Source organism: Euleptes europaea, chromosome 1 (assembly GCF_029931775.1).
Source record: "Euleptes europaea isolate rEulEur1 chromosome 1, rEulEur1.hap1, whole genome shotgun sequence".
NCBI classification, from domain to species: Eukaryota; Metazoa; Chordata; class Lepidosauria; order Squamata; family Sphaerodactylidae; genus Euleptes; species Euleptes europaea.
In genome coordinates, this window is record NC_079312.1 from 150,177,983 (window position 1) to 150,201,557 (window position 23,575).

At 43.5% G+C, this 23,575-nt stretch overlaps 1 protein-coding gene across 1 annotated transcript in view; it reads right to left on the reverse strand.

Moving 5' to 3' along the window:
• CA10 (carbonic anhydrase 10) overlaps positions 1-23,575 on the reverse strand; it is a 677,770-nt gene that overhangs the window by 334,694 nt on the left and 319,501 nt on the right. Inside the window, exon 3 of the mRNA XM_056861664.1 lies at positions 14,559-14,701. Coding sequence (XP_056717642.1) covers positions 14,559-14,701 — 143 coding nt within the window. The remainder of the gene's footprint in view (positions 1-14,558; positions 14,702-23,575) is intronic.

Here is a 23,575-nt window from a genome sequence, read left to right on the forward strand (position 1 = left end):
TAGCATAGAGTTGATTGTCTCTGAGAAGTTGCAATACTTCCCTAACCAGGGCAACATGTTCATCAAAGGTTTTTGAATAAATGAGAATGTCATCCCCCTTGAACAGCAAGTCGTGTAGGATCTCATTAATGAGTTGCATGAAGAGAGCCCCTTTTAATCCAAAAGGCATCACCATAAATTCAAACATTCCAAAGCAACTGGAGAAGGCTGTTAGCGGCTCATCGCCTTCTCGAATCCTGATCCTATAATAGGCTTCAACTAAGTCCAGTTTGGTAAAAATGCGTCCCTCCTTTAGTTGCCCCAAAAGATCCGAGATTAAAGGAATAGGGTAGGCATTCGTTTGGGTAACCGCATTGAGTTTTCGAAAGTCAATGCATAAAAAGGCAGCACTATGTGGGACACTTGTACATATAATCATGTGAATAGGCCCACTTATCAGTTTGGTCCCAACCTTTTACTAGGGGAGCTTGAGAATATGGAAGAAAACTTTCCTTCTTCTGGCCCCGCTTCCTAAAAAACTGTTGACTTTGGTTTTATACCTGGATATGAGAATTTGCCCGATCTGGACAGTGAACGTCCCACACAAGAGGGCTATTTGACAAAGTTACAATGCTCCTAGTGCAAGCCTGCAAAAAGTACTAAGGCAGTGAGGTTTCTGTGAGGGGGACAGGGGTTTTGGAGGTGGTTACCCCACTGATCTAGGATTTGTGGTGCAGAGTGGCGCAGCTCTGCTCACGACCTGAGTTCAATCCCGACGGAAGTCAGTTTCAGGCAGCCGGCTCAAGGTTGACTCAGCCTTCCATCCTTCTGCGGTCGGTAAAATGAGTACCCAGTTTGCTGGGGGTCAAGTGTAGATGACCGGGGAAGGCAATGGCAAACCACCCTGTAAACATAGTCTGCCTAGTACACGTCAGGATGTGACATCACCCAATGGGTCAGTAGTGACCCAGTACTTGCACAGGGGACTACCTTTACCTTTAATTCTATCATCCAAGTTTAATCCTTCTGGGCTGGGAACTTCTTAGAGGGAACTGCTAATATGTGCTTTAGTTCTTCCTAACCTTTCCGTGCTCAGGCATCCAGAAGTATGTCCCACAGAATATTCTTAACACATTACTGGTGGGTCCTGATTAATGCACAGAGGGCTAGGTAAAATCTTTTTTTCTGAGGCTGCCTTTATTCCTGGTGAGTGCGATGAGATGATGTGGAATTATGCCAAATCCTGCCATTTCTCAGTTGGTTCTTAGCCTCTGTATTGTAAAATGTCCAAAACATTTTTTACTGGGTGTCACATGACTAGCTGGCCAATATTCATGGGACAGGAGAGAAAGGCCAACAAAACGGAGGCTTTATGGTAGTACCAGGCCTAACTATTACTTCGAGGAGCTTTACATCTAGAAATCAGCACTTTCCTCAAATTCAGTTTACTCTTTAGGGGAAAAAACATATATATAGATTGCTGAAACAAAATACTCTACTAAGCAGAAGAGCAGACACATCATTTTTACCCTTTGTACATTAAAATAACTGAATGCCTTTTATTATTCCATCCATCTGTATTAACAAAATAATTCAACTCTGTGTATGGTATCAACATTAAGTAGGCACTGGGGAAAATAAAATGTTAATTTCATAGAACTGCATTTATTTTAGTAGAACAGATCACTTTCAAATTATAAGCAATTTCCCCAAAATGAAATATCTTGGCTTCCCCTCCAAAGTTTATGTTCTGTGACAGCTTTGGCTCCATTTTGTGTTATGTTGCTGTACAATAGGATGCGTTACATAAACACACCACACAACAGTAGAAACTTCATCCTGTGTTATGGCTGAGTTCTGGAGAGCTGCAGAGTTACTGTTTTATTGTTCAGCTACGATGTTTTGTGGGATCTCATACATCAGCTGCAGCTGATGGACAGGGAGTGGACAGGGAGAAGTTTTTCTCCCTCTCCCATAATACTAGAACATGGGGTCATCTGCTAAAGCTGGAGGGTGAGAGATTCTAAACAGATAAAAGGAAGTATTTTTTTTTCACACAACGCATAGTTAAATTGTGGAACTCCCTGCCCCAGGATGTGGTGATGGCTGCTAGTTTGGAGCGTTTTAAGAGGGGAGTGGACATATTCATGGAGGAAAGGGGTATTCATGGCTATTAGTTAGAATGGATACTAGTCGTGCTGCATACCTATTCTCTCTAGAATCAGAGGAGCATGCCTATTATATTGGGTACGGTGGAACACATGCAGGATGGCGCTGCTGCAGTCGTCTAGTTTGTGGCTTCCTAGAGGCACCTGGTTGGCCACTGTGTGAACAGACTGCTGGACTTGATGGGCCTTGGTCTGATCCAGCAGAGCCTTTCTTATGTTCTTATATGCAATGTATGTCAATTCTTAGATTACTAATGTACACTATATGGGGCTGCCCCTGAGAAAGATTGGAAAGCTTCAGCATATGCACTGTCTCTTGGTTGCCTTGTGCCTCATGTGAATCCTAGCTCATTTCCACTAAATTCCTATTACTTTCAGTGCCCAAATCAAGGTGCCTTTAAAGATCTAAATGGTCTGGGAATCAGGTATCTCAGATATAAACTTCTCCAGTATATTCCTTCCAATACTTAGTATGATGAGTGAGGCTTCACTTAATGTACTACTGATCAATGAAGTTGGTCTGCTGGTATACAAAGCAGGGCTTTTTTTTTTTTTTTTAATGAGACCCTCATTGTGGAATGCTTTCCATTAAGGGTTGAAATAGATGAGACAGCAGTCGAGGATCTTCATTGTTGTTGTTTAATTTACAATTGCACACGACCCCAGTTCAGATTAAGGCCTTGCAGGGAGGGAACATAGGGTTTAACCCTTCCGCACTTGCAGTTTTACTAACTGAAACCACACACACAAATACTGTTATTAGCTTTAGCAGAAAGGCAACGGAACGTGGAGCTCTGTTTTGATTTGTGAAACCATTCAGGAATGAAAGGGTTAAATCCCACCCCTGCTCCCTACACGGTCCTGATCAGAATAAGGCCCATGAAAGGATGTTACTGAGCTTTAAAAGATGGTGGATCCAATCATGGATCTCCCAGTATGTTTTGACTCTGAGTTGTCTGCCTGGCCCTCAGTTTTGATTCAAGGAGAAGAAGAGTTGGTTTTTATATGTCGACTTTCTCTACCACTTAAGGAAGAATCAAACTGGCTTACAATCACCTTTCCCTTCCCCTCCCCACAACAGACACCCTGTGAGGTAGGTGAGGCTGAGAGAGCTCTAACACAGCTGTAATTTGCCCAAGGTCACCCAGCTGGCTTTGTGTGTAGAAGTGGGGCAACAAATCCAGTTCACCAGATTAGCGTCCGCCGCTCATGTGGAGGAGTGGGGAATCAAGCCTGGTTCTCTAGATCACTTAGACTACTTAGACTATTGTATTACAATGCTCTGGTCACCTTGACAATCAAATCCTTTATAGCTCTTTAATTGTAATTAAAACTAACTTGAGCAACACATTGGATTAAGAACCTGGAAATATGATACCAACAGTTGTTAACACTTCATTTGGGATATGTAGCCAGAACGCTTGGAAAAAGCGATGGGAGTTAAGGTAATGGATGGAACCACAATGACCATTTGAAATCTGAGTTGTGGCTCTTGGAGACATCCTAGCTAAAACACAAATTAAACCAGTCAATTAAGTTACAGCTTCAAAGCTTCATCAATTGAGAGTTGTGATAATCAAATTAAACCCATGTTAATTGACTGGAAATCTACAATGCAAGCCTATTAATATTTACTCTAAAGAAGGTCTTACTGAGTTCAGTGGAACTTACTCCCAAGAGTGTACAAAGGATTGCAGAGAGTCAGAGCAATCCTCAAGGGGGGGGGGTGGCCTTAGGAGGCGGCGTGACCCCTGCACCAGAATTAATGCCACTTGTGCCAGCTAAACTGGCACTAACGCTGGTGCAGGGCCATTTACGCCAGTTCTGTGGAGCTGCATAGCAGTGTCACACATGTGTGCCAGTGTAGCCACTGCAACAGCATTTCCCTGGTGCAAGGCCTCATGTCAGCATCAGAGTTGATGTTCCCTGGGGCGAGGTTGACTTTAGTCATCCCCCTAAGCCCTTTCGCCTTGGGAACACCCCCTTTTGCCACCAAGAACTTGTGCCTGCAAAAAGGGAGGTGCAGCCCTGTGGAGCTGTATGGAGAAGTTCCACAGGGTTTTCAGTAAAATAACATTCTCAGCCTGCTGCGCCCAGCAGCAAACTAATCAGAAGGCGGTTCACCTGCTCTGTCCCCGGGTATGCCTTTACTACCCCCCTTAAGATTGCGCTGTTAATTAGTCTATTATATCCCAGGATACAGTAATGATTCTAATATAGGTATTTATAAAAACTGCAGATGGCAAGCACCATCCTAAAAGAAATACTTCTCTTCTAAGATATAGGCTGCTATAAGGAATGCAAGCGTCATTGAAACACAAAGCTTGATTTTTGCTTCAGAAGCATAGTCTTCACTCATAAGAAGTTTCTGAATTTTAACTGATCATCCAGTTGATTAAAACTATATAATTAAACATAATTAAGTGTGGGAGGGGAAGTTGTAGCTGAAATGAAACTTCTTTGAAACTTATTTTTTCCCCAACAGGCTCTCTCTCAACAAAATGCTGTGTGAATAAAGTACCATATGAATAACTGGTGTTATATAGTGCAAATCTATCATTTGCATTCTATTTGTTAAACTTTTTGACATTTGTATCAAAGTTATTAAATTTCCAAACACAATATATTAAAAAAATCAGATTATTAAGCCCTCTGAAAATCAATCACAAATCAGTTTTCAGATGACACTGATGTCTTATTGCTATTCATTCCTCCTGGTCCATTTCTAGTGTTCATTTTACATTCCTGCAGTGTTGAAATATGGCTAATGCCAGTATCTGTCCTTTTAGTAATCACCAAAGCAAAACTTGGCAGTTGTCATAAATTATATTCTCGAGGGAAAAAAATGCTAGTAATACTCTGAATTGATTGAACAGCGTGGAATCAAAACTAGCTGTCAGAGAATCCATTTGGCCGATCGCTCCCTTTATCCTTATCCCCACTTTGGATTCAGAAGACTTCTAGTATTGCAATTATTTTGTGCCAACATATGCTGGATGGACCAATTATTTATAAAAGCATTATTTTAAATGACTGTGCAATTGCATTTTTTGGAATATGTTCTCAAAAGAAAGCTATAAAGGATACAACTGAATAATTTTTATTTACCCACACAGCATTACAGAGTTTAAATAATAGCCTGTGGCCAGTGCAAACTGATTTATTCAGCCTCAAAACATCAACATCCAGTGGAATGATTCTTTGAGATGGCAGAAAAAGAAGATGCCATTTCAATCAAATCACGGGTGCCTTCCAACTAATATTAAGCCCAGGGCTGGATTATTCATTATGCTAAGAAAGGCTTGGAGCGATCGTGTGAGCACTTGTCCCATGATAATCCCATAAACAACATCAAAGATGAATAGTCCAAAAGAGAGTTGATTTATTCAGAAGATCAACAAGTTTACAGCAGCAAAACTTCAACCCAAACGCAGAAGACAAAGGCAGCATTATTCTGAGAAAATTGCAAAATGTGGATTTTATTCCATATCTGCATTCCTTCTGGGGGAATTAATCTGCATGTAAACTCATTAAGCCTCTCAGGCTGATATTTCAGATCCTGGAATGCAATTAGGTGCACCAGTGACATACTGGCTTCTGGAGCTGGAGAGCCTCTTTGTAATAAAATGAAAGCACAGAGTAAATAACGGAGGAATGATTTCGTGACATCATCTAAAAATGCTTATGAGGCAAACAAATACTCTTTCAGCTCCCTTCTTTGTTTACATTGCTATGTTAAAGACTCTTTCAAGTACAGTTCTTATGGAAATAAGTCTCCAAGCCCGGAAGTTGTTGTTTGGGCCACATACAGAGATGAGTCAGTCAACCTGTCTGTGTTCCATCATTGTTTTCTGATTGGGCTGGATCCAGGCTAAAAATTTTAATTAGCAGAAGGAAACATTCCTGTTTCCCTCTCTTCTATTGCATGCAGCCCACTGATCTCCACAAACTGCTGCTCCTGGGGGACAGGGGATTCTAAAGAACAATGTGAGGAGGGTCTGCTGTGGGAAGGGAGAATCGGTGGGACTTGTCTCTCTACTTCCCTTGGTGGAAAATTTAGTCTGGATCCAACTTATCATCTGTGCATATGTAGCCCATTTCTTTGGCTTTCTTAGAATTGTGGGTCTCCCAGATCCTAGTCTAACACTAACCACCACACCACACTGGCTCCCTGTTTTTTTGTTTGTAAGGCCTTTTTGGGGATGGAGAAGAAAAGAGGGAGGAAACACAGGCTTCTCAGTTCTTCTGCAGTTCTTCAGGCTGTACAACCTACATGTTTCTGGGCATTTTGGCACTGCATTGAGAGATATGTATATAAACACATCCCTAAATATGTGTTAAATAGTCATTTTGTCAGTAGTGACATAAAGAGCAAGGGGGTGCAGCTAGGTTCATTTAGTCCTGGAGAATGGATCAAATTCAGTGAAGAAATTCAGTAACAGAGAATTGTGTAAGTATCCACATGACACTCTGGTGACTGAGCATGTCTGAATGATTTTCAGGCTGAGTGTAGACTACATGAACACATGAAGCTGCCTTATACTGAGTCAGATCACTGCTCTATCAGCTGGGTTATTTCAAATTTGGAAAAAATATAAGAAGATTTTAGAAACCAGGACTCCGGGATGGATTAACCCAACAGAAGCTTTTATGAGAAGAGGGAATACAGTTAAATTTAGATATAGAGATGTATAGAAATATTATCCAGTGGAAAGAAGGTAAATGGGGTTTAAAAAGTAGGGAAGAACTAAATATAAAGGATTGGTTTGTATATTATAAGTTACAAGATATCTTTAATAAGATAATCAACTTGGATTTAATAAAAATAAATCCGAGTTAGAAAAAATATTAGATAAGGGAAATAAGGGCATGATAGGTAGAATGTATAAATTATTAATTGTAACTAATTTAGAACAAGAAAGAATTAAACCAGTCATGATTAAATGGATGAAGGATTTAGGATATAATATTGATTTGGACATATGGGAAAATTTATGGAACAGGGAATTTAAATTTACAATAACCAATGAAATTAGAGAAAATTTGTATAAAATGTTTTATAGATGGCATATAATCCCAATTATGATTTCTAAGATGGATAGTCGAGATAAAGGAATATGCTGGAAGTGTGGTAAAGAAAGGAACATATATGCATGTATGGTGGACATGTAAAATTTTTTAAAAAATTTGGGAAAAAATAGTGAAAGAAACAAATAATTTGATTAACAGCAGAATAAAAAGGAAACCATCATTTTGTCTGTTGGGAATCCCACCAAATAACATATCTGACCAGGATAGAATTATTTGCCAAAATAGTTTTGCTGCTGCAAGAATTGTGATAGCTAAAATATGGAAACAAGTAAATAAACCTTCAATTATAGACTGGAGAGAGAAATTATGACTGTATATGAGGATGGCCAGATTAACGGTTTTTCTGCATGGAAAAGATATGGAAGAATTCAAACAAACATGGTTTAAGGCCACCTCATATTGGGACAAGATGGCAAAAATGGACTTTACGATATTATTTAGTGAGATATAGAAAAATAATGTTTAAAAAAGTTTAATTTTAGATAATAGAGAAATAAAACTATCCAGACACTTCTTCGGAAGTCGGGTGAAGGGTCACTTTTGGTGGGTGTTGGGTAGAAGGGCATTATTGGATATTTTGATTGATTATGATTGTATTACAGATGATGTAAAAATACCCTTTTATTACTTTTTTTCCTTTTTTCCCTTTTTAATATTATTGTATTTTATTTTTTTTACTTTCTCTTTTTCTTTTTGTTATTTTTTAACTTTATACTGTTATTAATTTCTTTTTGTCTTTTCATATTGTATGTTTTGTTAAAATTTAATAAAAAATTATAAAAAAAAATAGGTCACTGCTCTATCAAGGTCGGTGTTGTCTATTCTGACTGTCATCAGCTCTCCAGGGTCTCAGGCTGAGGTCTTTCACATCACCTATGACCTGATCTTTTTAACTGGAGATGGTACAAGGACTGAACATGGGAGCTTCTGCATGCAAAGCAGATGCTCTACCATTAGCTATGCCCCCTCCCCCATGCACCAGTTATATATGGCAGCCAACATAGGAATGCAATAAACATCCAGATTTTACTTCCTGCCCAAGACCGCAAAAGCAATTTGTCAAGTGCTTTGGAGCCTACAAAACAGGGAATTGACTTGAATCACAGTCATAAGCAGGGTTTAGTGCTGAGTCAAAAACAGAGGGCAGATCCTTGATTTATTTTAATTTTATCAGGCTTTTTCGCCAGAAAAAAATATTTACCAAAGTGACTTACAATGCTTGAAAACCCAGTGTGTTGAGTTCAGTGCCATTTACAGAACACTTTAATTTATATCTTATATCTCTTTTGTAACATCAAGTGCATATAATGAGACAAGACACAAATTTGAAAGAATGATTATCAGGTATGCATTGTCAACAGTCTGTTGCTGTTTCAGTCTGGTTTAATCATAATGACTCCCCTCCAAGAAACTCTGATGAGCATCTTCTAACATGGGAAATGTTGGCAACTTCTCTTTGTTGTTGCCTTTTAATATTTTGAATTCACTGTGTTTTAATTCTACCTTTCTCTGTTTTAAAGGTGTCTTAAATGTTTATACTGAAAGACAGGTAATAATTTTAAGCCCCAAGGCTCCATATGTATTTTCATAACAAAATCAATACACTCTAACAAGGCATATTAAAATATTTACAACATTTAACAAACAATCAAATGAGAGACACAGTAAGCACATTATTTTTCCATGGCAGGTATTAAATTTTAAACAAAACTGATCCTCTGACTATCACTAGTATCTTAGAGGACTGAAAATTCTGGTTACGCCTCCACTTTAAGGCAGGTTCCTCTTCCCTTATTTATTACATGCTCATGGAGTCACATGCTTCTAAGTGGCTTCAATATATTGAGAGCAAAATTAAATCTATTGGCCTTGACTTCAACTCCTTGCTCATGCTTACTGAGGCTGAAGCTTTCCAAAGGATAAAATGCAGACTTTTAGATATAGGATTTCAAGATCTAAATAGTGCTGCTAATAAAATATGTTCCCCATTAAATATAGGGGTACCTTTTGGTGTTTTCCAACCCTCCCCATACTTATCTCACCTGTGTGATCCCTCTCAAAGTAGAGTCATTTCTCTAGCTAGATTTAATGTTTTGCCATCTGCACTACTTGAAGGCAATTTCAGAAAATCCCTCTGTCTGCCAGGCTTTGCCCCTGCGACAACAATTGTATTGAAACAGTTGCTCATGTCTTATTTTATTGTAGCTTCTATACAGAATCTCGCAATGATCTATTAAGCCCCCTGTTGATTGATAGACAGAATGTCCCAGATTCTTTCAATGTCACCTATTTATTGAATAACCATTCACCTTAAATATTGGAGATGGTGGCACAGTTTTTAACGTTTGTTTTAAAAGCCTGCCAAACAGTTAATTAGATGGTATTATCAACAATGTTATTTGATGTAACTGTCTACTAACTATTTTTTAAAGGGCACCTTTTAATATTTCCATTCCTTTCATATCCTTTTGTATTGTGCCTTTTTATGCCAATAAAGGATTGATTGATTGATTGATTGATTGATTGACAGATTGATTGATTGATAGTATCTTAGAGGACTGAAGTTGTGCAGAGGCATTCCAAAACTACAGCAATCATGGGAAGCATCCTTAATGTCCTCTGGCATGTGTCTGGCACTCACTTAAGATGTCTATGTGTACATTTAAATAACAAAATAAAAATTATATGTGCAAAATTAATGCTATGTAGGGGTATACCCTTCTAAACCCACTGACATCGTGTACAAAGTATAATCTTTATTCCTGTTCCAGGTCTGTCTTTGGTGAGATTTCAAGTGAAGCCTTCCTTGCAGGGCACAATACCAACTTTAGACTTCACTACAATGGGATCCATTTGCATGCTACCCCCCTCCCACTTCCTATTTAGTACATTAGCATTAAATTGTCAGGAGGAAGGGAACAGTCATCTGGAGACAGTTCTCTGTTGAGATTTGAATAGGTACAATCTTAGTGGTGAATGCCTTAAACAGACCCTAAGGGAAATCAATGCATTGTGTATAAGCAACAAGCTGAGCTCTTAAGTGAAAAACCAAAATACTTTTGTGTTCTACTTTAATTTCTGAAGCATAGTTATGCAACATAAGAAACAAACAAAAAAGCCTTCTATCTCTGTTTACTCCATAATACCTGGTCAAGAATTTCATATCCAATTTTTTGTTACTCAGATAACGTGATAACACTCCTTTTTATATCCAACTCAAACTCCTTGGTGTGAATTCAGCTGAAGTGACTTGTTCATAAGTCCCTCTGAAATCTGTATGACAAGTGAGTTGCTAGGAACAAAAATTCCGTATTTCAGTGCCATCCTAAGCACAGTCACATGGCTCTAAGCCCATTGAAGACAATTGGCCTAGATGAGTGTAACTCTGCTTAGGATGGCATTGTTACTTTACTTATTTTAATGGGATGGTGCCCTTTTTCTCTACCTTAACCCACCCACCCCACCACCACCACCAGTCTCCAGAATTTAATGGTCCCCATTTTGCAAATGCTGGTCTAGGAATAAAAAACTGTTACATCTCATTTGTTTTCATATTAATGTTTAAGAAAGCTCCTGAGGAATTCCATTGGATCCACAATCTTGGCCCTTTTAGAAGCATAGTTAAAACTTTATTTTCCCTGGCTTTATAGTGAGTTAAAAAAAAAACTTGCTAATTTTACTGTTTGAATGCATTTTATTGTTGGTTGTTTTTTTTTAACTCTTATTAATACTGATGATTTTATTTATTTTTAAACAATGCAAGATGCTTTGGAGAATAATAGCCAAAGAGCAGCATGCTAATAGAAAGATTAAATAGATATAAATGATCCAACTGATCCAGTTTTAAATTCTGGATTCAGTTTTAAATTCTGGATTCAGTTTTAAATTCAGTTTTAAATTCTGAAATGACACAGATGCTCATGAGGCAGAGGTGGAGGATAGGTCTATCAGTGGCTAGTAGCCATGGGAATCTCCATGTTTATATGCAGTAAAGGGAATCTCCATGTTTATATGCAGTAAACCTCTGACTATGGTGACTAAAGGGAACCTCCATGTTCATAGGCAGTAAACCTCTGAATACCAGTGCCAGGAGTCAATATCAGGGGAAGGACTCAGCTTCTATGCCCTGTTGTTGGACTTCCAGAGGAACTGGTGGCCATTGTATGAGACAGGATGCTAGATTAGATGGACCAATAGTCTGGTCCGGCAAGGCTGATCTTATGTTCTTGGAGGTGCTCATATTTCAGTCTATAGAAAAGAACACTATAAAAAAAAAAAAAAAAAAAAAACCTTGGCCAAGAGCACAGTATGTATTATCCCTCTACAGCTTGGTTTCTTTACCAACAAAGGAACGGAGACCTTCGATAGTCTTTGACAACCAGGACTAAAGTCCTAAGCATGTATGGACCAAACTATTTCTATAAGCACCATGAGAGGTTAGCATTACTTACAAAACGCCTCTGCAAAAGAACAGCTTTCACCTAACTTGGTTTATATTGCTCAATGGAAGGACAAAAATAATGGTAACTACCAAGTCCTCCAAATATGGCAAACCTAGAATCATAGAATCATAGAGTTGGAAGGGACCACCAGGGCCATCAAGGCCAACCCCCTGCACAATGCAGGAAATTCACAACTACCTCCCCCCTCCACACCCATAGTGACCAGAAGATGGCCAAGATGCCCTCCCTCTCATCCTCTGCCTAAGGTCACCGAATCAGCATTGCTGACAGATGGCCATCTAACCTCTTCTTAAAAACCTCCAGGGAAGGAGAGCTTACTACTTCCCGAGGAAACCTGTTCCACTGAGAAACCGCTCTAACGGATAGAAAATTCTTCCTAATGTCTAGATGGAAACTCTTTTGATTTAATTCCAACCCGTTGGTTCTGGTCCGATCTTCTTGAGCAACAGAAAACAACTCGGCACCCTCCTCTATATGACAGCCCTTTAAGTACTGGAACATGGTTATCATATCCCCTTTCAGTCTTCTCCTCTTCAGGCTAAACATACTCAGCTCCTTCAACCTTTCCTCATAGGACTTGGTCTCCAGACCCCTCACCATCTTAGTTGCCCTTCTCTGGACATGTTCCAGCTTGTCTACATCTTTCTTAAATTGTTGTGCCCAAAACTGAACACAGTACTCTAGTTGAGGTCTAACCAGAGCAGAGTAAAGCGATACCATCACTTCGCGTGATCTGGACGCTATACTTCTGTTGATGCAGCCCAAGACTGCATTTGCCTTTTTAGTCACAGCATCACCCTGCTGACTCATGTTCAGTGTTTGGTCTACTAAGACTCCAAGATCCTTTTCCACACACTACTGCTCAAACAAGTCTCCCCCATCCTATAATTATGCATTTGATTTTTCCTACCTAAATGCAGAACTTTACATTTGTCTTTGTTGAAGTGCATTTTATTAGTTCTAGCCCATTTCTCCAGCCTGTCAAGATCATCCTGCATCTTGGCTCTGTCTTCTACCATATTTGCTGCCCCTCCCAATTTAGTATAATCTGCAAATTTAATAAGCATCCCCTCTATTCCTTCATCCAAATCATTTATAAAGATGTTGAACAACACAGGGCCCAGCACAGATCCCTGAGGAACTCCACTAGTCACTTCTCTCCAAGTGGACGAGGAACCATTAACTAGCACTCTTTGGGTACGATCTGTCAACCAGTTGCAGATCCATCTAACAATAATAGGATCTAACCCACATTTTCCCAGTTTGTCAACTAGAATACTATGTGGAACCTTATCAAAAGCCTTACTGAAATCTAGATAAACTATGTCTATGGCATTCCCCTGATCCAGCAAGGTAGTAACTTTCTCAAAAAAGGAGATAAGATGAGTCTGACATGACTTATTCTTGAGAAACCCATGCTGGCTCTTAGTGATCAGATCCATCCTTTCTAAATGCTCAAGGACGGTTTGATTATTTGTTCGAACACTTTTCCTGGTATAGAAGTCAAGCTGATGGGTCGGTAGTTACCTGGATCCTCCTTTTTACCCCTTCTTGAAGATGGGAACAACATTTGCCTGCCTCCAATCTTCTGGCACCTCACCTGCTTGCCAAGACTTTTGAAAAAAGTCAAAGATAGAATAATGGGGAAAAGCACAGAGCCGTGCCACTGAGCAAAGGCAAATAGCTGTACCCAAAAAAGCAGAATAATTAATTATTTGGCTTTATTGGGAAGCGCCTATTTGGCTTTATCCCCAGGTTTTGGTGTTCAGCAAACCCAAAACCTGAATGAAGCTGAAACGGCTAATTTTGGGTTTATTTTCAGTTCAGGTTTATCAATATGCACAACCCTATCTACAAACCAAATCCTATTTCATTGTTTATTGAATGTCCCATCTTGTTGATTGTATTGACCCACTCTGTGTAATTTGCCCTGAGTCCTAGTGAGAAAGGTGGACTATAAATAATGAAAACAAACAAACAATTTTTTTTTGTTCTTTTGTTATTTTTAAAGGTGATTTTCAGCAACACTGTTCCCCATGCTCCTTGCTTCTTCTTTGGCACAATATTATCTTCTTCCTTATAGAATGATCCTAGACACTCTGTGAGTGAAATGTCTGTTTAGCCTGGCTTGGCTAAACAGTTGTATGAAGTCACTTTTTTTTAATAAGTTACCTGGTCATTCCAGGGATATGATCCCACTCTTCTCATGCAAGGATGGACATTGAAACCACAACAGCACAGTGAAAAGCAAGTGTGAACATGTCCCTAGGAAACCGCACCTATCTCTTCTCTCTTTCCATGCTGCACCACCTACCTTCTCAACATCATGCCATGTGAAAGGAAGTGTCACCCACTTGCACGGGCAGTATAGGACCATGGTCCACTACACACAATGGACAAACATGTCATCTCTATTTGTGGCCTACCCTACCCCCATGCATTACCCAAGGGGGAGGGTAGCTTTGCATCTGGGAAAAGGTCCACAATTTTGAGGATAGCAAATGTTTTTGGTTGAGCCTTGTTCTTAACTCATTAAACATCTGAAAGCTTAGGAAAAAAATGCAGGGAACAAGGTACTCTGTTACTAGCTCATGCTGTTACAACTTCACAAAGCATCCAGATTTCACCATTCCTTGGAAAACACAGAATGATTAAGAACAGTTCTAATTTGCTAAGAGTAATACATAAGGAACATCATGGCATGTGATTAAGAATTTATTTATGACAGTGCATATTTGGTTTTGCTAAGGGAAACAGTAGAATTTGCCCAATGATGCTAATGGAACCCAGAAAACGAGCCGATGTTCAGTGTGTGTTATACTTATTTTGAAAACCAAAGCCATTCCAGGCATCTTACCTTTCTACCCCCTGTGTTTATGCGAAGAGGTGTAAGAAAGGGGTCAAAAATCATATGGCTGGTTTCTATATTGACAGGTGATTGCCGTTTCCCAACAGAGCAAAGATTCCAGGCTGAATTCACCAAGCCCCAAAAGGAAGGAACTGCAACCAAAAGAGAAAGAAGAAAATATTTCAAGAAGGGTTTGTGGGAAGGAAAGGGAAAAAAAGACATCAAGCAACCTTTACATTTTATTGTATGTCATGTATACAGTCTCTGAGGACAGAAAATACCAGTTACTGTAAAGGATGAATAACAGTACAGATTATCTTAAAAGGTTACATTAAATCTATCACTATTTGTTTGTATGAATATTACAAGAATTGGGTCCAGCCTTCCATTTTCCAGGATCTATGGAATCACTACAGAGACTATGATCTGAAAGCTGAATCAAGAAGAGCTCTGGGATAATACAACGTGACATAACAAAACATGATTTTCCTCTAGAAAGGGTTAAAGTAAATGTGATGGCAGACATGGGTCCATCCTGTGATTACCAGCACCATTTTAGAAGGAGTTGTGGTTCTTTAAAAGTTGTCCCAATCCAGATCAGGTGCATGGCAGTTCCAGGAGCAGTTGCCCCCCCCCCCACCTTTTCAAGTGCCAAAACAGTACTGGAAGACTATGTAATTTTTATTTACATTTATAAAATCCAGATTCAATTCCCACCACCTCCAGTTAAAGAATTTCCATGTATACTAGTTACCATGAAAGTTTTACATACGTAATTTACACTGATTGTCCCGGGACGGGCTCCTGCCCTTGCATCCCGGGCCCTCCCACCGGCCCCACACTCACCCCAAAGAGCAGCTAGGGGGCCTTCCAGGCCCAGCCCTGCACTGGCGGGGCAGCAGGGCCAGAAAAAGCAAGTCTGTCTCCCCCTCCAGGGGCTGCCGGGTCTAGGGAGTAGCCAAGACAGTGCGGTGCCACAGCCGAGGCAAGAGCAACACGCCCGAACTTGGCCACACTGAGGACGCCACGGGAAGACGCACCCTGCCCCACAGAACAGCCGATGAGTGGCTGAGCGCGGCCAGGGTGGAAGCGAACGGTGAGGCCAGACGCACATGGCTGGGAGGGTGGTGCTTCCCCCTCCAGACCATATATGGACTTCCGGGAGTACGGTTAGGGACAGAGCTAGGGAGGGGCCTCTCCGGCCTGGAGGGAATAAAAGGCCAATGAGGCGCAGCAGTCGGGAGGAGAGAAGCTGGAGGCTGCCTGCAAGGTGTGTCCTGCAGCACCCTGGTTACGTCCGAGGGAGAACTGAGGAAACTATCTCAGCCTCCACCTCCTCCAGGGCAGAGACTCTCCAGGCAGCAGGGGGGGGGGCAGGACCCCGTGTGACACTGATATTTTATGAATTTATGTTGGACTCTGCCCTGATTGTATAAAGAAAGCCAGGTCTACATATTTTAACTAGACTCTCAGACTAATTTGACCAAAAGTATTCTAAAATTATTATGCTTATCCCAAAACCTTTTCTTGTGAAATAAACATATATTGTGGTATTTTGTGACAGAAGCATTAACTTTAACACCCATGATGGTAGTCATAAGCAGAAATAGATATGGTTACAAACCTATAGTTATGGACATTCACCATGATATTGTCCAGTAATTCATTGCTGTAAATTATTATGGGTGTTTGCAGAACAGCCTGTGCATCACCGCTAGGTGACTGTAGCAACAGCTGTCAGAACAAATAACTTCAGGCATCCATGAAGAGCTTCCTTCTGGTTCTCAGTGCGACCCCTGCAACTCCAGTGAGAAGTACTAGCATTCAGAATACTGGGAGGATACACTCAATGGATGCCTATATTTCCTGGTTCTGCTTGCTGTTGCTACAGTCACCCAGAGGTTTCTGAATATATGGTAACTACATAAATCAGGCTATAATTGTCCCTTTCTTTGGTTTTTAACTGAACAACATTACCTATTTCTTTAAGATGTGCCTTCTTTACTGTTTCACATTTTTTTTAAAAAAAGAGTGCTACACAGTACTGTTTTTCAGCCAAGCCAAATGCGATAGTAACCACAGGTCCATACTGTGGTAACTGACACCATTTTAGAAGCAGTTGTAGTTCTTTAAAAATTATTGTGAAGCCATAATCCAGGCTCACATTAGCCCTAGGAGTTTTTGTTTGCCCCTTGGTGCCTCTCCCTCTGGCCACCAGCAGGGATGGGGTGTGGGGTTGCCATATCCAAGTTGGGAAGCTCCTGGGGATTTAGGGATGGAGCCTGGGAAGGACAGGGACCTCAGTGGGGCACAATGTCATAGAGTCCACCCTCCTAAGCATCCTTATCTCCAGGGGAACTGATCTCTGGAGATGAGCTGTAATTCTGGGGATGAGTCTGGAGATGAGCTCTAGTTTGATGAAATCACTCAGCAGAAACCATTTATTTATAAATCTGGCTTAAACTGGTGATCCAGTGTATGGTATTGGTCTGAATGTTGGACTAAGGCTGGGGGAGACCTGGATTTGAATCTCCACTAAGCCATAAAGTTCACTGGGTGATCTTGGGCCAGTCACAAAAAGGGTCTTCAAATGAACAGGTAAAGAGAGTTGAAATTGTGCTGATTCTTCTATTTCAGCAAGTTGTGTGCTATGAAATACATCTTCTACAGATAAATTAATCTGTTCAGTTCTTCTGCTTGCACAAATAATACCCAAACATTTAATTTCCAGCTTCACTTCCTTTCCCTTGTACTGACTTGCTGGCCTTCTCAATGAGAGCATCAGCAGATGAGCACAGAAATTGTCACTGTGATTGAAGAAGCAACAGAGTTATTACAGAGGTGGATGCGTTGCTGGCACTAAATACCATTTGGGGGGGGGGCTTAAGGGATACCATAATCTCACAGCATCTCCTTTTATCCACACCTGAAGCTCATCTCAAAATGTATTGTGATTACCCAAGTTGTTGGAAGACTATGTAATTTTTATTTACATTATAACATCCAGATTCAACTCCCATCACCTCCAGTTAGAAAATTTCCATTTATACTAGCAACCATACAAGTTTTACATATGTTATATATACTGATATTTTATGATGTTGGACTCTGCCCTGATTGTATAAAGAAAGCCAGGTCTACATATTTTAATGTTAGGACAGATAATTCTTCCACAGATCTGATTACCTCATTGCTCTGTTTTTACCTTCTTCAGCATACTGCAATGTTGGTGGGCAATCATACATGGTTGGTGGGATACATTTGTCTCAGCAGACCTTATTTTGCATAGGCCTGAGTTTGATGGAATCACTTAATTTGATGTAGGGTTGCCGTGGGAAGGGGTAGAGTTGCCATATCCAGGTTGGGAAATTCCTGGAGATTTGGGGATGGCGCCTGGGGTGGACAGAGACCTCAGTGGGTACAATGTCATAGAGTCCACTCTCCTGAGCATCCAGTTTCTCCAGGGGAACTGATATCTTTAGTCTGGAGATGAGCTGTAATTCTGGAGGCTGGCATCCCTAGTTTGATGAAATCACTCAGCAGAAACTATTTGCTTATAAATCTGGCTTAAACTGGTGAGCCAGTGTATGGTATTGGTCTGAGTGTTGGACATACCACCTGGGTTTGAATCTCCACTAAGTCATAAAGTTTACTGGATGATCTTGGGCCAGTCACAATCTCAGTGACAGCTTAATCCACCTCATAGGGTTCTTAAGTAAAGTTGCTAAGCCACAGCTGGCAACCCCCTGGAGACATTGGAGAGCAGGGCCTGGTGAGCTGATGTCACTACTGGTAAAAACCAGAAGTAGTGACTTCAGATGCTCTAGCATTTTAATAAAGGTAAAGGTCCCCTGTGCAAGCACCGGGTCATTCCTGACCCATGGGGTAACGTCACATCATGACGTTTCCAAGGCAGACTTTGTTTTTTTACGGGGTGGTTTGCCAGTGCCTTCCCCAGTCATCTTCCCTTTACCCCCAGCAAGCTGGGTACTCATTTGACCGACCTCGGAAGGATGGCAGGCTGAGTCAACCTTGAGCTGGCTACCTGAAGCCAACTTCCGTCAGGATCGAACTCAGGTCATGAGCAGAGCTTTTGACTGTAGTACTGCAGCTTAACACTCTGCGCCACGGGGTTCCTCATTTTACCACAGAGTTTTTGTAAATGTTAGAGAATCTAATATATCCCCTCCAATTTTTACCAAAAGTGACATCAGTGTGCTAGCAGGTGCTCAATTCCCACATTTACTCCTGCTGGGTGAAAAGCCTGGATGTCAGGAGGTCTCCTGGTATAGCCGAAAGCCTGGCACCCCTAGTTATTAGGAGGGTAAAATGGAAAACTATGTATATTGACCTGAGCTCTATGGAGATAAAACAAGATAGCTAAATCTGATTATTCACCAAGTCCACCAGAAGGAGGCATCCCAATAGCAGAAAAAGTCCACCGATCATACATTCTCTTTCATTGCCACTAATTTAAACTAGTTCAACCACCTCAGCTATTCTTGGGGCAGTCTGATCTGGCCACAGTCACACATGCCTTGGTAACAACAAGGCCAGATTATTCAACACATTCTATTAGTGGCTGCCTTTGAAGATGATTCAGAAGCTTCAATTGGTCCAAAATTAGGCAGCAAAGATCTTGACTGGTAACCAGCAACTACTACATTCTTACACTTTGTCAGCTGCAGTGTGTGAGGGTCTCTGTGTATGTGTCTCTGCTTCCCATCACCTGCTATCAGTGAACTCGTAAAAGCAGTTCACACCTTCTGGTCTCAGGCGCCAGGCCTGATTGCCCCATGTATCTTCCCCCCCGCTGTTCTTCCTGTCAGTACTCCCTCAGGCCGATGCGGCCTTGGAAGTGTGATAGCTTCACCAGACTTCCTGGGACTCGTCTGATGTTTTGTATTATGCCAAGCTTGTAACTTCCCATAACAATAAGTGTGAACCCCAGTGCCCCGGTGCCCTGGAGTCAATATATTCTGTAAACCCGATTAGCCCCTCACTTGCAACTTGCTATCTGTGCCTGTCTCATCTCCTGATGTCTTCAATAAATCCTTTGTTTCTTTATCAACGTCTGAACATTTGATTTGGAGAAGTAAACTCAGAGAGAGGGGATCTCTCACATTAAGTTGCAAGTCCTTGCCTCTCGAACTGCTGCTGTACCTTTTGGGACAGAATGTCAGGCGATGAGGAAAACACCCCTACTACCCCTGACGCACCGGACGGACCGGTGGTACCGGAGAAGCCGGATCCCAAGGAGGAGGGTGCCAAGCCAAAGAAGCCTAGGGGTCCCATCCCCGACCAAGGCCGAGGACTTTTTAACAATTGGCTGGACTCCCCCAAGGGTTGGTCTCTCTCCCGAACCGCGGCGAAGGATCGCCGTTTGGCCTTCCCCAGCACGGGACTTGAAGGGGACCCGGCGCGCAAGGAGGCCCTGATGGAAGAGGAACGCAGGCAGTGGCTGGAGGATCGCCAAGCCATGCAGGAACAGATGGAGTCCATGCGGCGGGTGATGGGTGAGATGGCCGCGGCCCTGGACGCGTTGAAAGTGCAACCGCCTGCCGGCAACCCCCCGGACGGAACACCGGCGGCCCCCCCCGCGCCTCCTAGCCTCCCGTCCCGTCGGGACCTGAAAGTCACCTATGACGGTTCAGGAGACCAGTTGACCTTTTTCATGGTCCAAGTGGATATTTTTATGCGAGAACAAGGCCGAACCTTCACTTCCGAGGAGTCCCGGGTGCAGTACGTGGCTTCCCTGCTGCAAGGGGAGGCGGCCGCCTGGATGGTGTTGCAGTATGAACTCCGCTCGCCGGTGCTACGAACTCTGGATGAGTTTATGGTAGCACTCCGAAACCGCTTCGAGGACCCGACTCTGGGTGAGCGGGCTAAAGCCTCCCTGATGCAACTGCGCCAAGGGACTAAGTCGGTGGCGCAGTATGCAAGTGAGTTCCAATCACTGGCCAGCCGAATCCTGGACTGGAGTGAGGCCACTTTGGTACAGTGTTTCAGGGAGGGCCTCAACCCGGACCTCCAGCATTGGGCTTTTATGCAAGGGAACCCCCCGGATGTGGAAGGTTGGGTTCACCACGCTGCCGACATCGAGAATCGCAAACAACTCCTGACCTTGTCCAAACAGCGCGTTGGACGAGATCCGAGACCCCGGAGTGACCGGGGCCGAGACTTCCGACCGGGAGGGAGCGGGGGTCCCTCGGCCGCTGAACGCCGTAAGCGTTTTGAGACCGGCGTCTGCCTGACCTGTGGAGGAAAGGGACACTTTGCGTCGCAATGCCCCTCTCGTGCGGGTCGTCCAAACCCCCCTCGCCAAGCCCCGACCGAACCGCAGAAAGCGGCCGCTGAGGACCAGCCCCGCCGCAGGAGCGGGCCACCGGACCGGCGTTCCGGCGCACCCTCCGCTCTCCATGCGCGCCCCCAGGATGTGATCTCCACCTCTACAGGCCCAACGGGGTCCCGGATTACAAATACTACTTTTGATTCGGACGGGTCCCCGAATGCCACCACTCCATCCCCCTCTTCCAGCGAGGAGGAAGAGTGGGAACAGCCGGCAAAAAACGCCGTCGGTCTGCTGTAGAGGGGGCTCCGCAGCAGACCGCCCCTGTCGTTGTGCAAGGAGCTCCACCGATGGTAAGCGCCCAAGAGGACAATGTGTATGTGCGTGTTCACCTGTCCCTACCCAAAGGGGGTCCCAGTTTAGAATTCCCCGCTTTGGTGCCCGCACTATGATTAGTGAGGAAGCTGCCAAGAAACTGGGAGTCCGGCGCAAGCGGCTTCCGGGACCCCTCCGCTTTTCCCAAATGGACGGGAGCGATTTTAAACGGGGCCCAGTGACCCACCGAACTGCAGCCGTGATTATGTCGGTGGGAGAACATTGGGAACGCTTGTATTTTACCATCGCCCCTATTGTAACCCCAGTGGTGTTAGGGATGAACTGGCTACGGGGACATAACCCCTCCATCGACTGGGTTAAACGGGTGCTCTCGTTTCCCGACAGCCCCTGTGGGTTGCATGACAAGGAACGGGTACTCAGGACTCCGGCCGCCGCATTGGTAGGGTCCCCCAACCCGATCTCCATTCCTCCTCAACTTCCCACAGAATACTCGCAGTTTGCGGATGTCTTTGATGTTAAAGAATGTGACGAACTACCTCCCCACAGAGAGACGGACTGTGCCATTGAAATCGTGGGGGAAGGCAAACTGTCTAAAGGGAAGGTCTACCCCATGAGCCCTAGTGAGAAGGCGGTGTTGCGGGACTATTTGGACGCTAACTTGGCGAGGGGTTTCATACGCCCTTCCAAAGCTCCTTATTCGGCCCCGGCCTTCTTTGTGAAGAAAAAGACGGGAGATCTAAGACTGTGTATTGACTTTCGTAGGCTAAATGCGGTCACCCAGTCTAACGCTTACCCTCTCCCTCTTATTCCCGACCTTTTAGCACAATTAAAGGAGGGCCGAATCTTCACCAAACTGGACTTAGTGGAAGCATACCACCGTATCCGCATTAAAGAAGGAGACGAACCCAAAACGGCCTTTTCCAGCTGTTTTGGAATGTTTGAATACCTAGTCATGCCGTTCGGACTTTCGGGGGCCCCCAGTGTGTTTATGCAATTGATTAATGAGGTTTTACATGATTTGCTGTTTCGGGGGGTGGTGGTATTTCTCGATGACATACTTATTTACTCTGAAACCATGGAAGAACATGTGCGCCTAGTGCGAGAAGTGCTCCAGCGGCTGCGGGAGCACAAACTGTATGCTAAGGTATCCAAATGTGAGTTCCACCAACCTTCCATTACATTTCTTGGGTACGTGATTTCCCACCAAGGTTTAGAAATGGACCCCGCAAAGGTCCAGGCGGTGCGAGATTGGGAACCCCCCACTACCCGCCGCCAGCTTCAGCAATTTTTGGGATTCGCTAACTTTTACCGAAACTTCATTCCCAACTTTGCCCAAATTGCGCTTCCTCTCACCAATCTGTTGCGTACCAAGGACAAGGGGGCTAGTGCCGCGCTTCCCTCAGCCCGTTTGCAATGGTCCCCCCAGTGCCAGCAGGCTTTTGAGTGTTTAAAACTACTCTTTTCATCCGAACCCGTTTTGGCTCACCCAGATTGCACCAAGCCTTTCGTGGTGCAGGTGGATGCCTCGGATGTGGCCATGGGTGGGGCCCTATTGCAGAGGGATGAAGGGGGGCGGTTGAGACCATGCGCCTACTTCTCCAAAAAGTTTTCTCAGTCCGAAATTAACTGGGCTATTTGGGAGAAGGAGGCGGCGGCGGTCAAACATGCCCTCACCATATGGAGGCACTTTTTAGAAGGTGCCGAACTGCCGTTTGAAGTGTGTACCGATCACAAGAATCTCGAGGCTCTCAAGGGAGCTAGAAAGCTTAACGCCAAACAAATTCGGTGGGCCCAATTCTTCGCCAAATTCCGGTTCACTCTCAAACATGTCCCGGGTAAGGACAATGCCCTGGCCGACGCTCTGTCTCGACTCCCCCAGTATCGCAACGATTTCGATCGCCCTGTCGACTCCCTGTTCACGCCCGAGCAGCGTGGGGAGGTCCCCGGCTTAGCCGTCACCACCCGCTCCCAAGCCCATCGACCAGAGGCCCCCCCTACACTCAAGGGTATCCCGGAAGCCTTCCAACAGCGGCTCCGGGACGCTTCCTTACAGGAGGAGGAGCACCATCTCCTCCCTACTGGCCTGGAACGAACCAACACTTGGTGGATGCAAGGGGGGAAACTGTATGTCCCATCCTCCCTTCGCAAGGAGGTATTGGGACTTGTACATGGTGCCAGATTGGCGGGTCATTTTGGCTTCATTAAAACACTTCACCTGGTACGGAGGCAGTTCTGGTGGCCCGGAATGAGAGCCGATGTGGAGCTGTATGTGCGCAGCTGCCCCACTTGCGCCACAGCTAAGAAACGGATGGGAAAACCCCCCGGGCTTCTCAAACCGCTGGAGAACCCCTCCCGCCCCTGGGAGGTCATAGCCATGGATTTTATCACCGACCTACCTCCT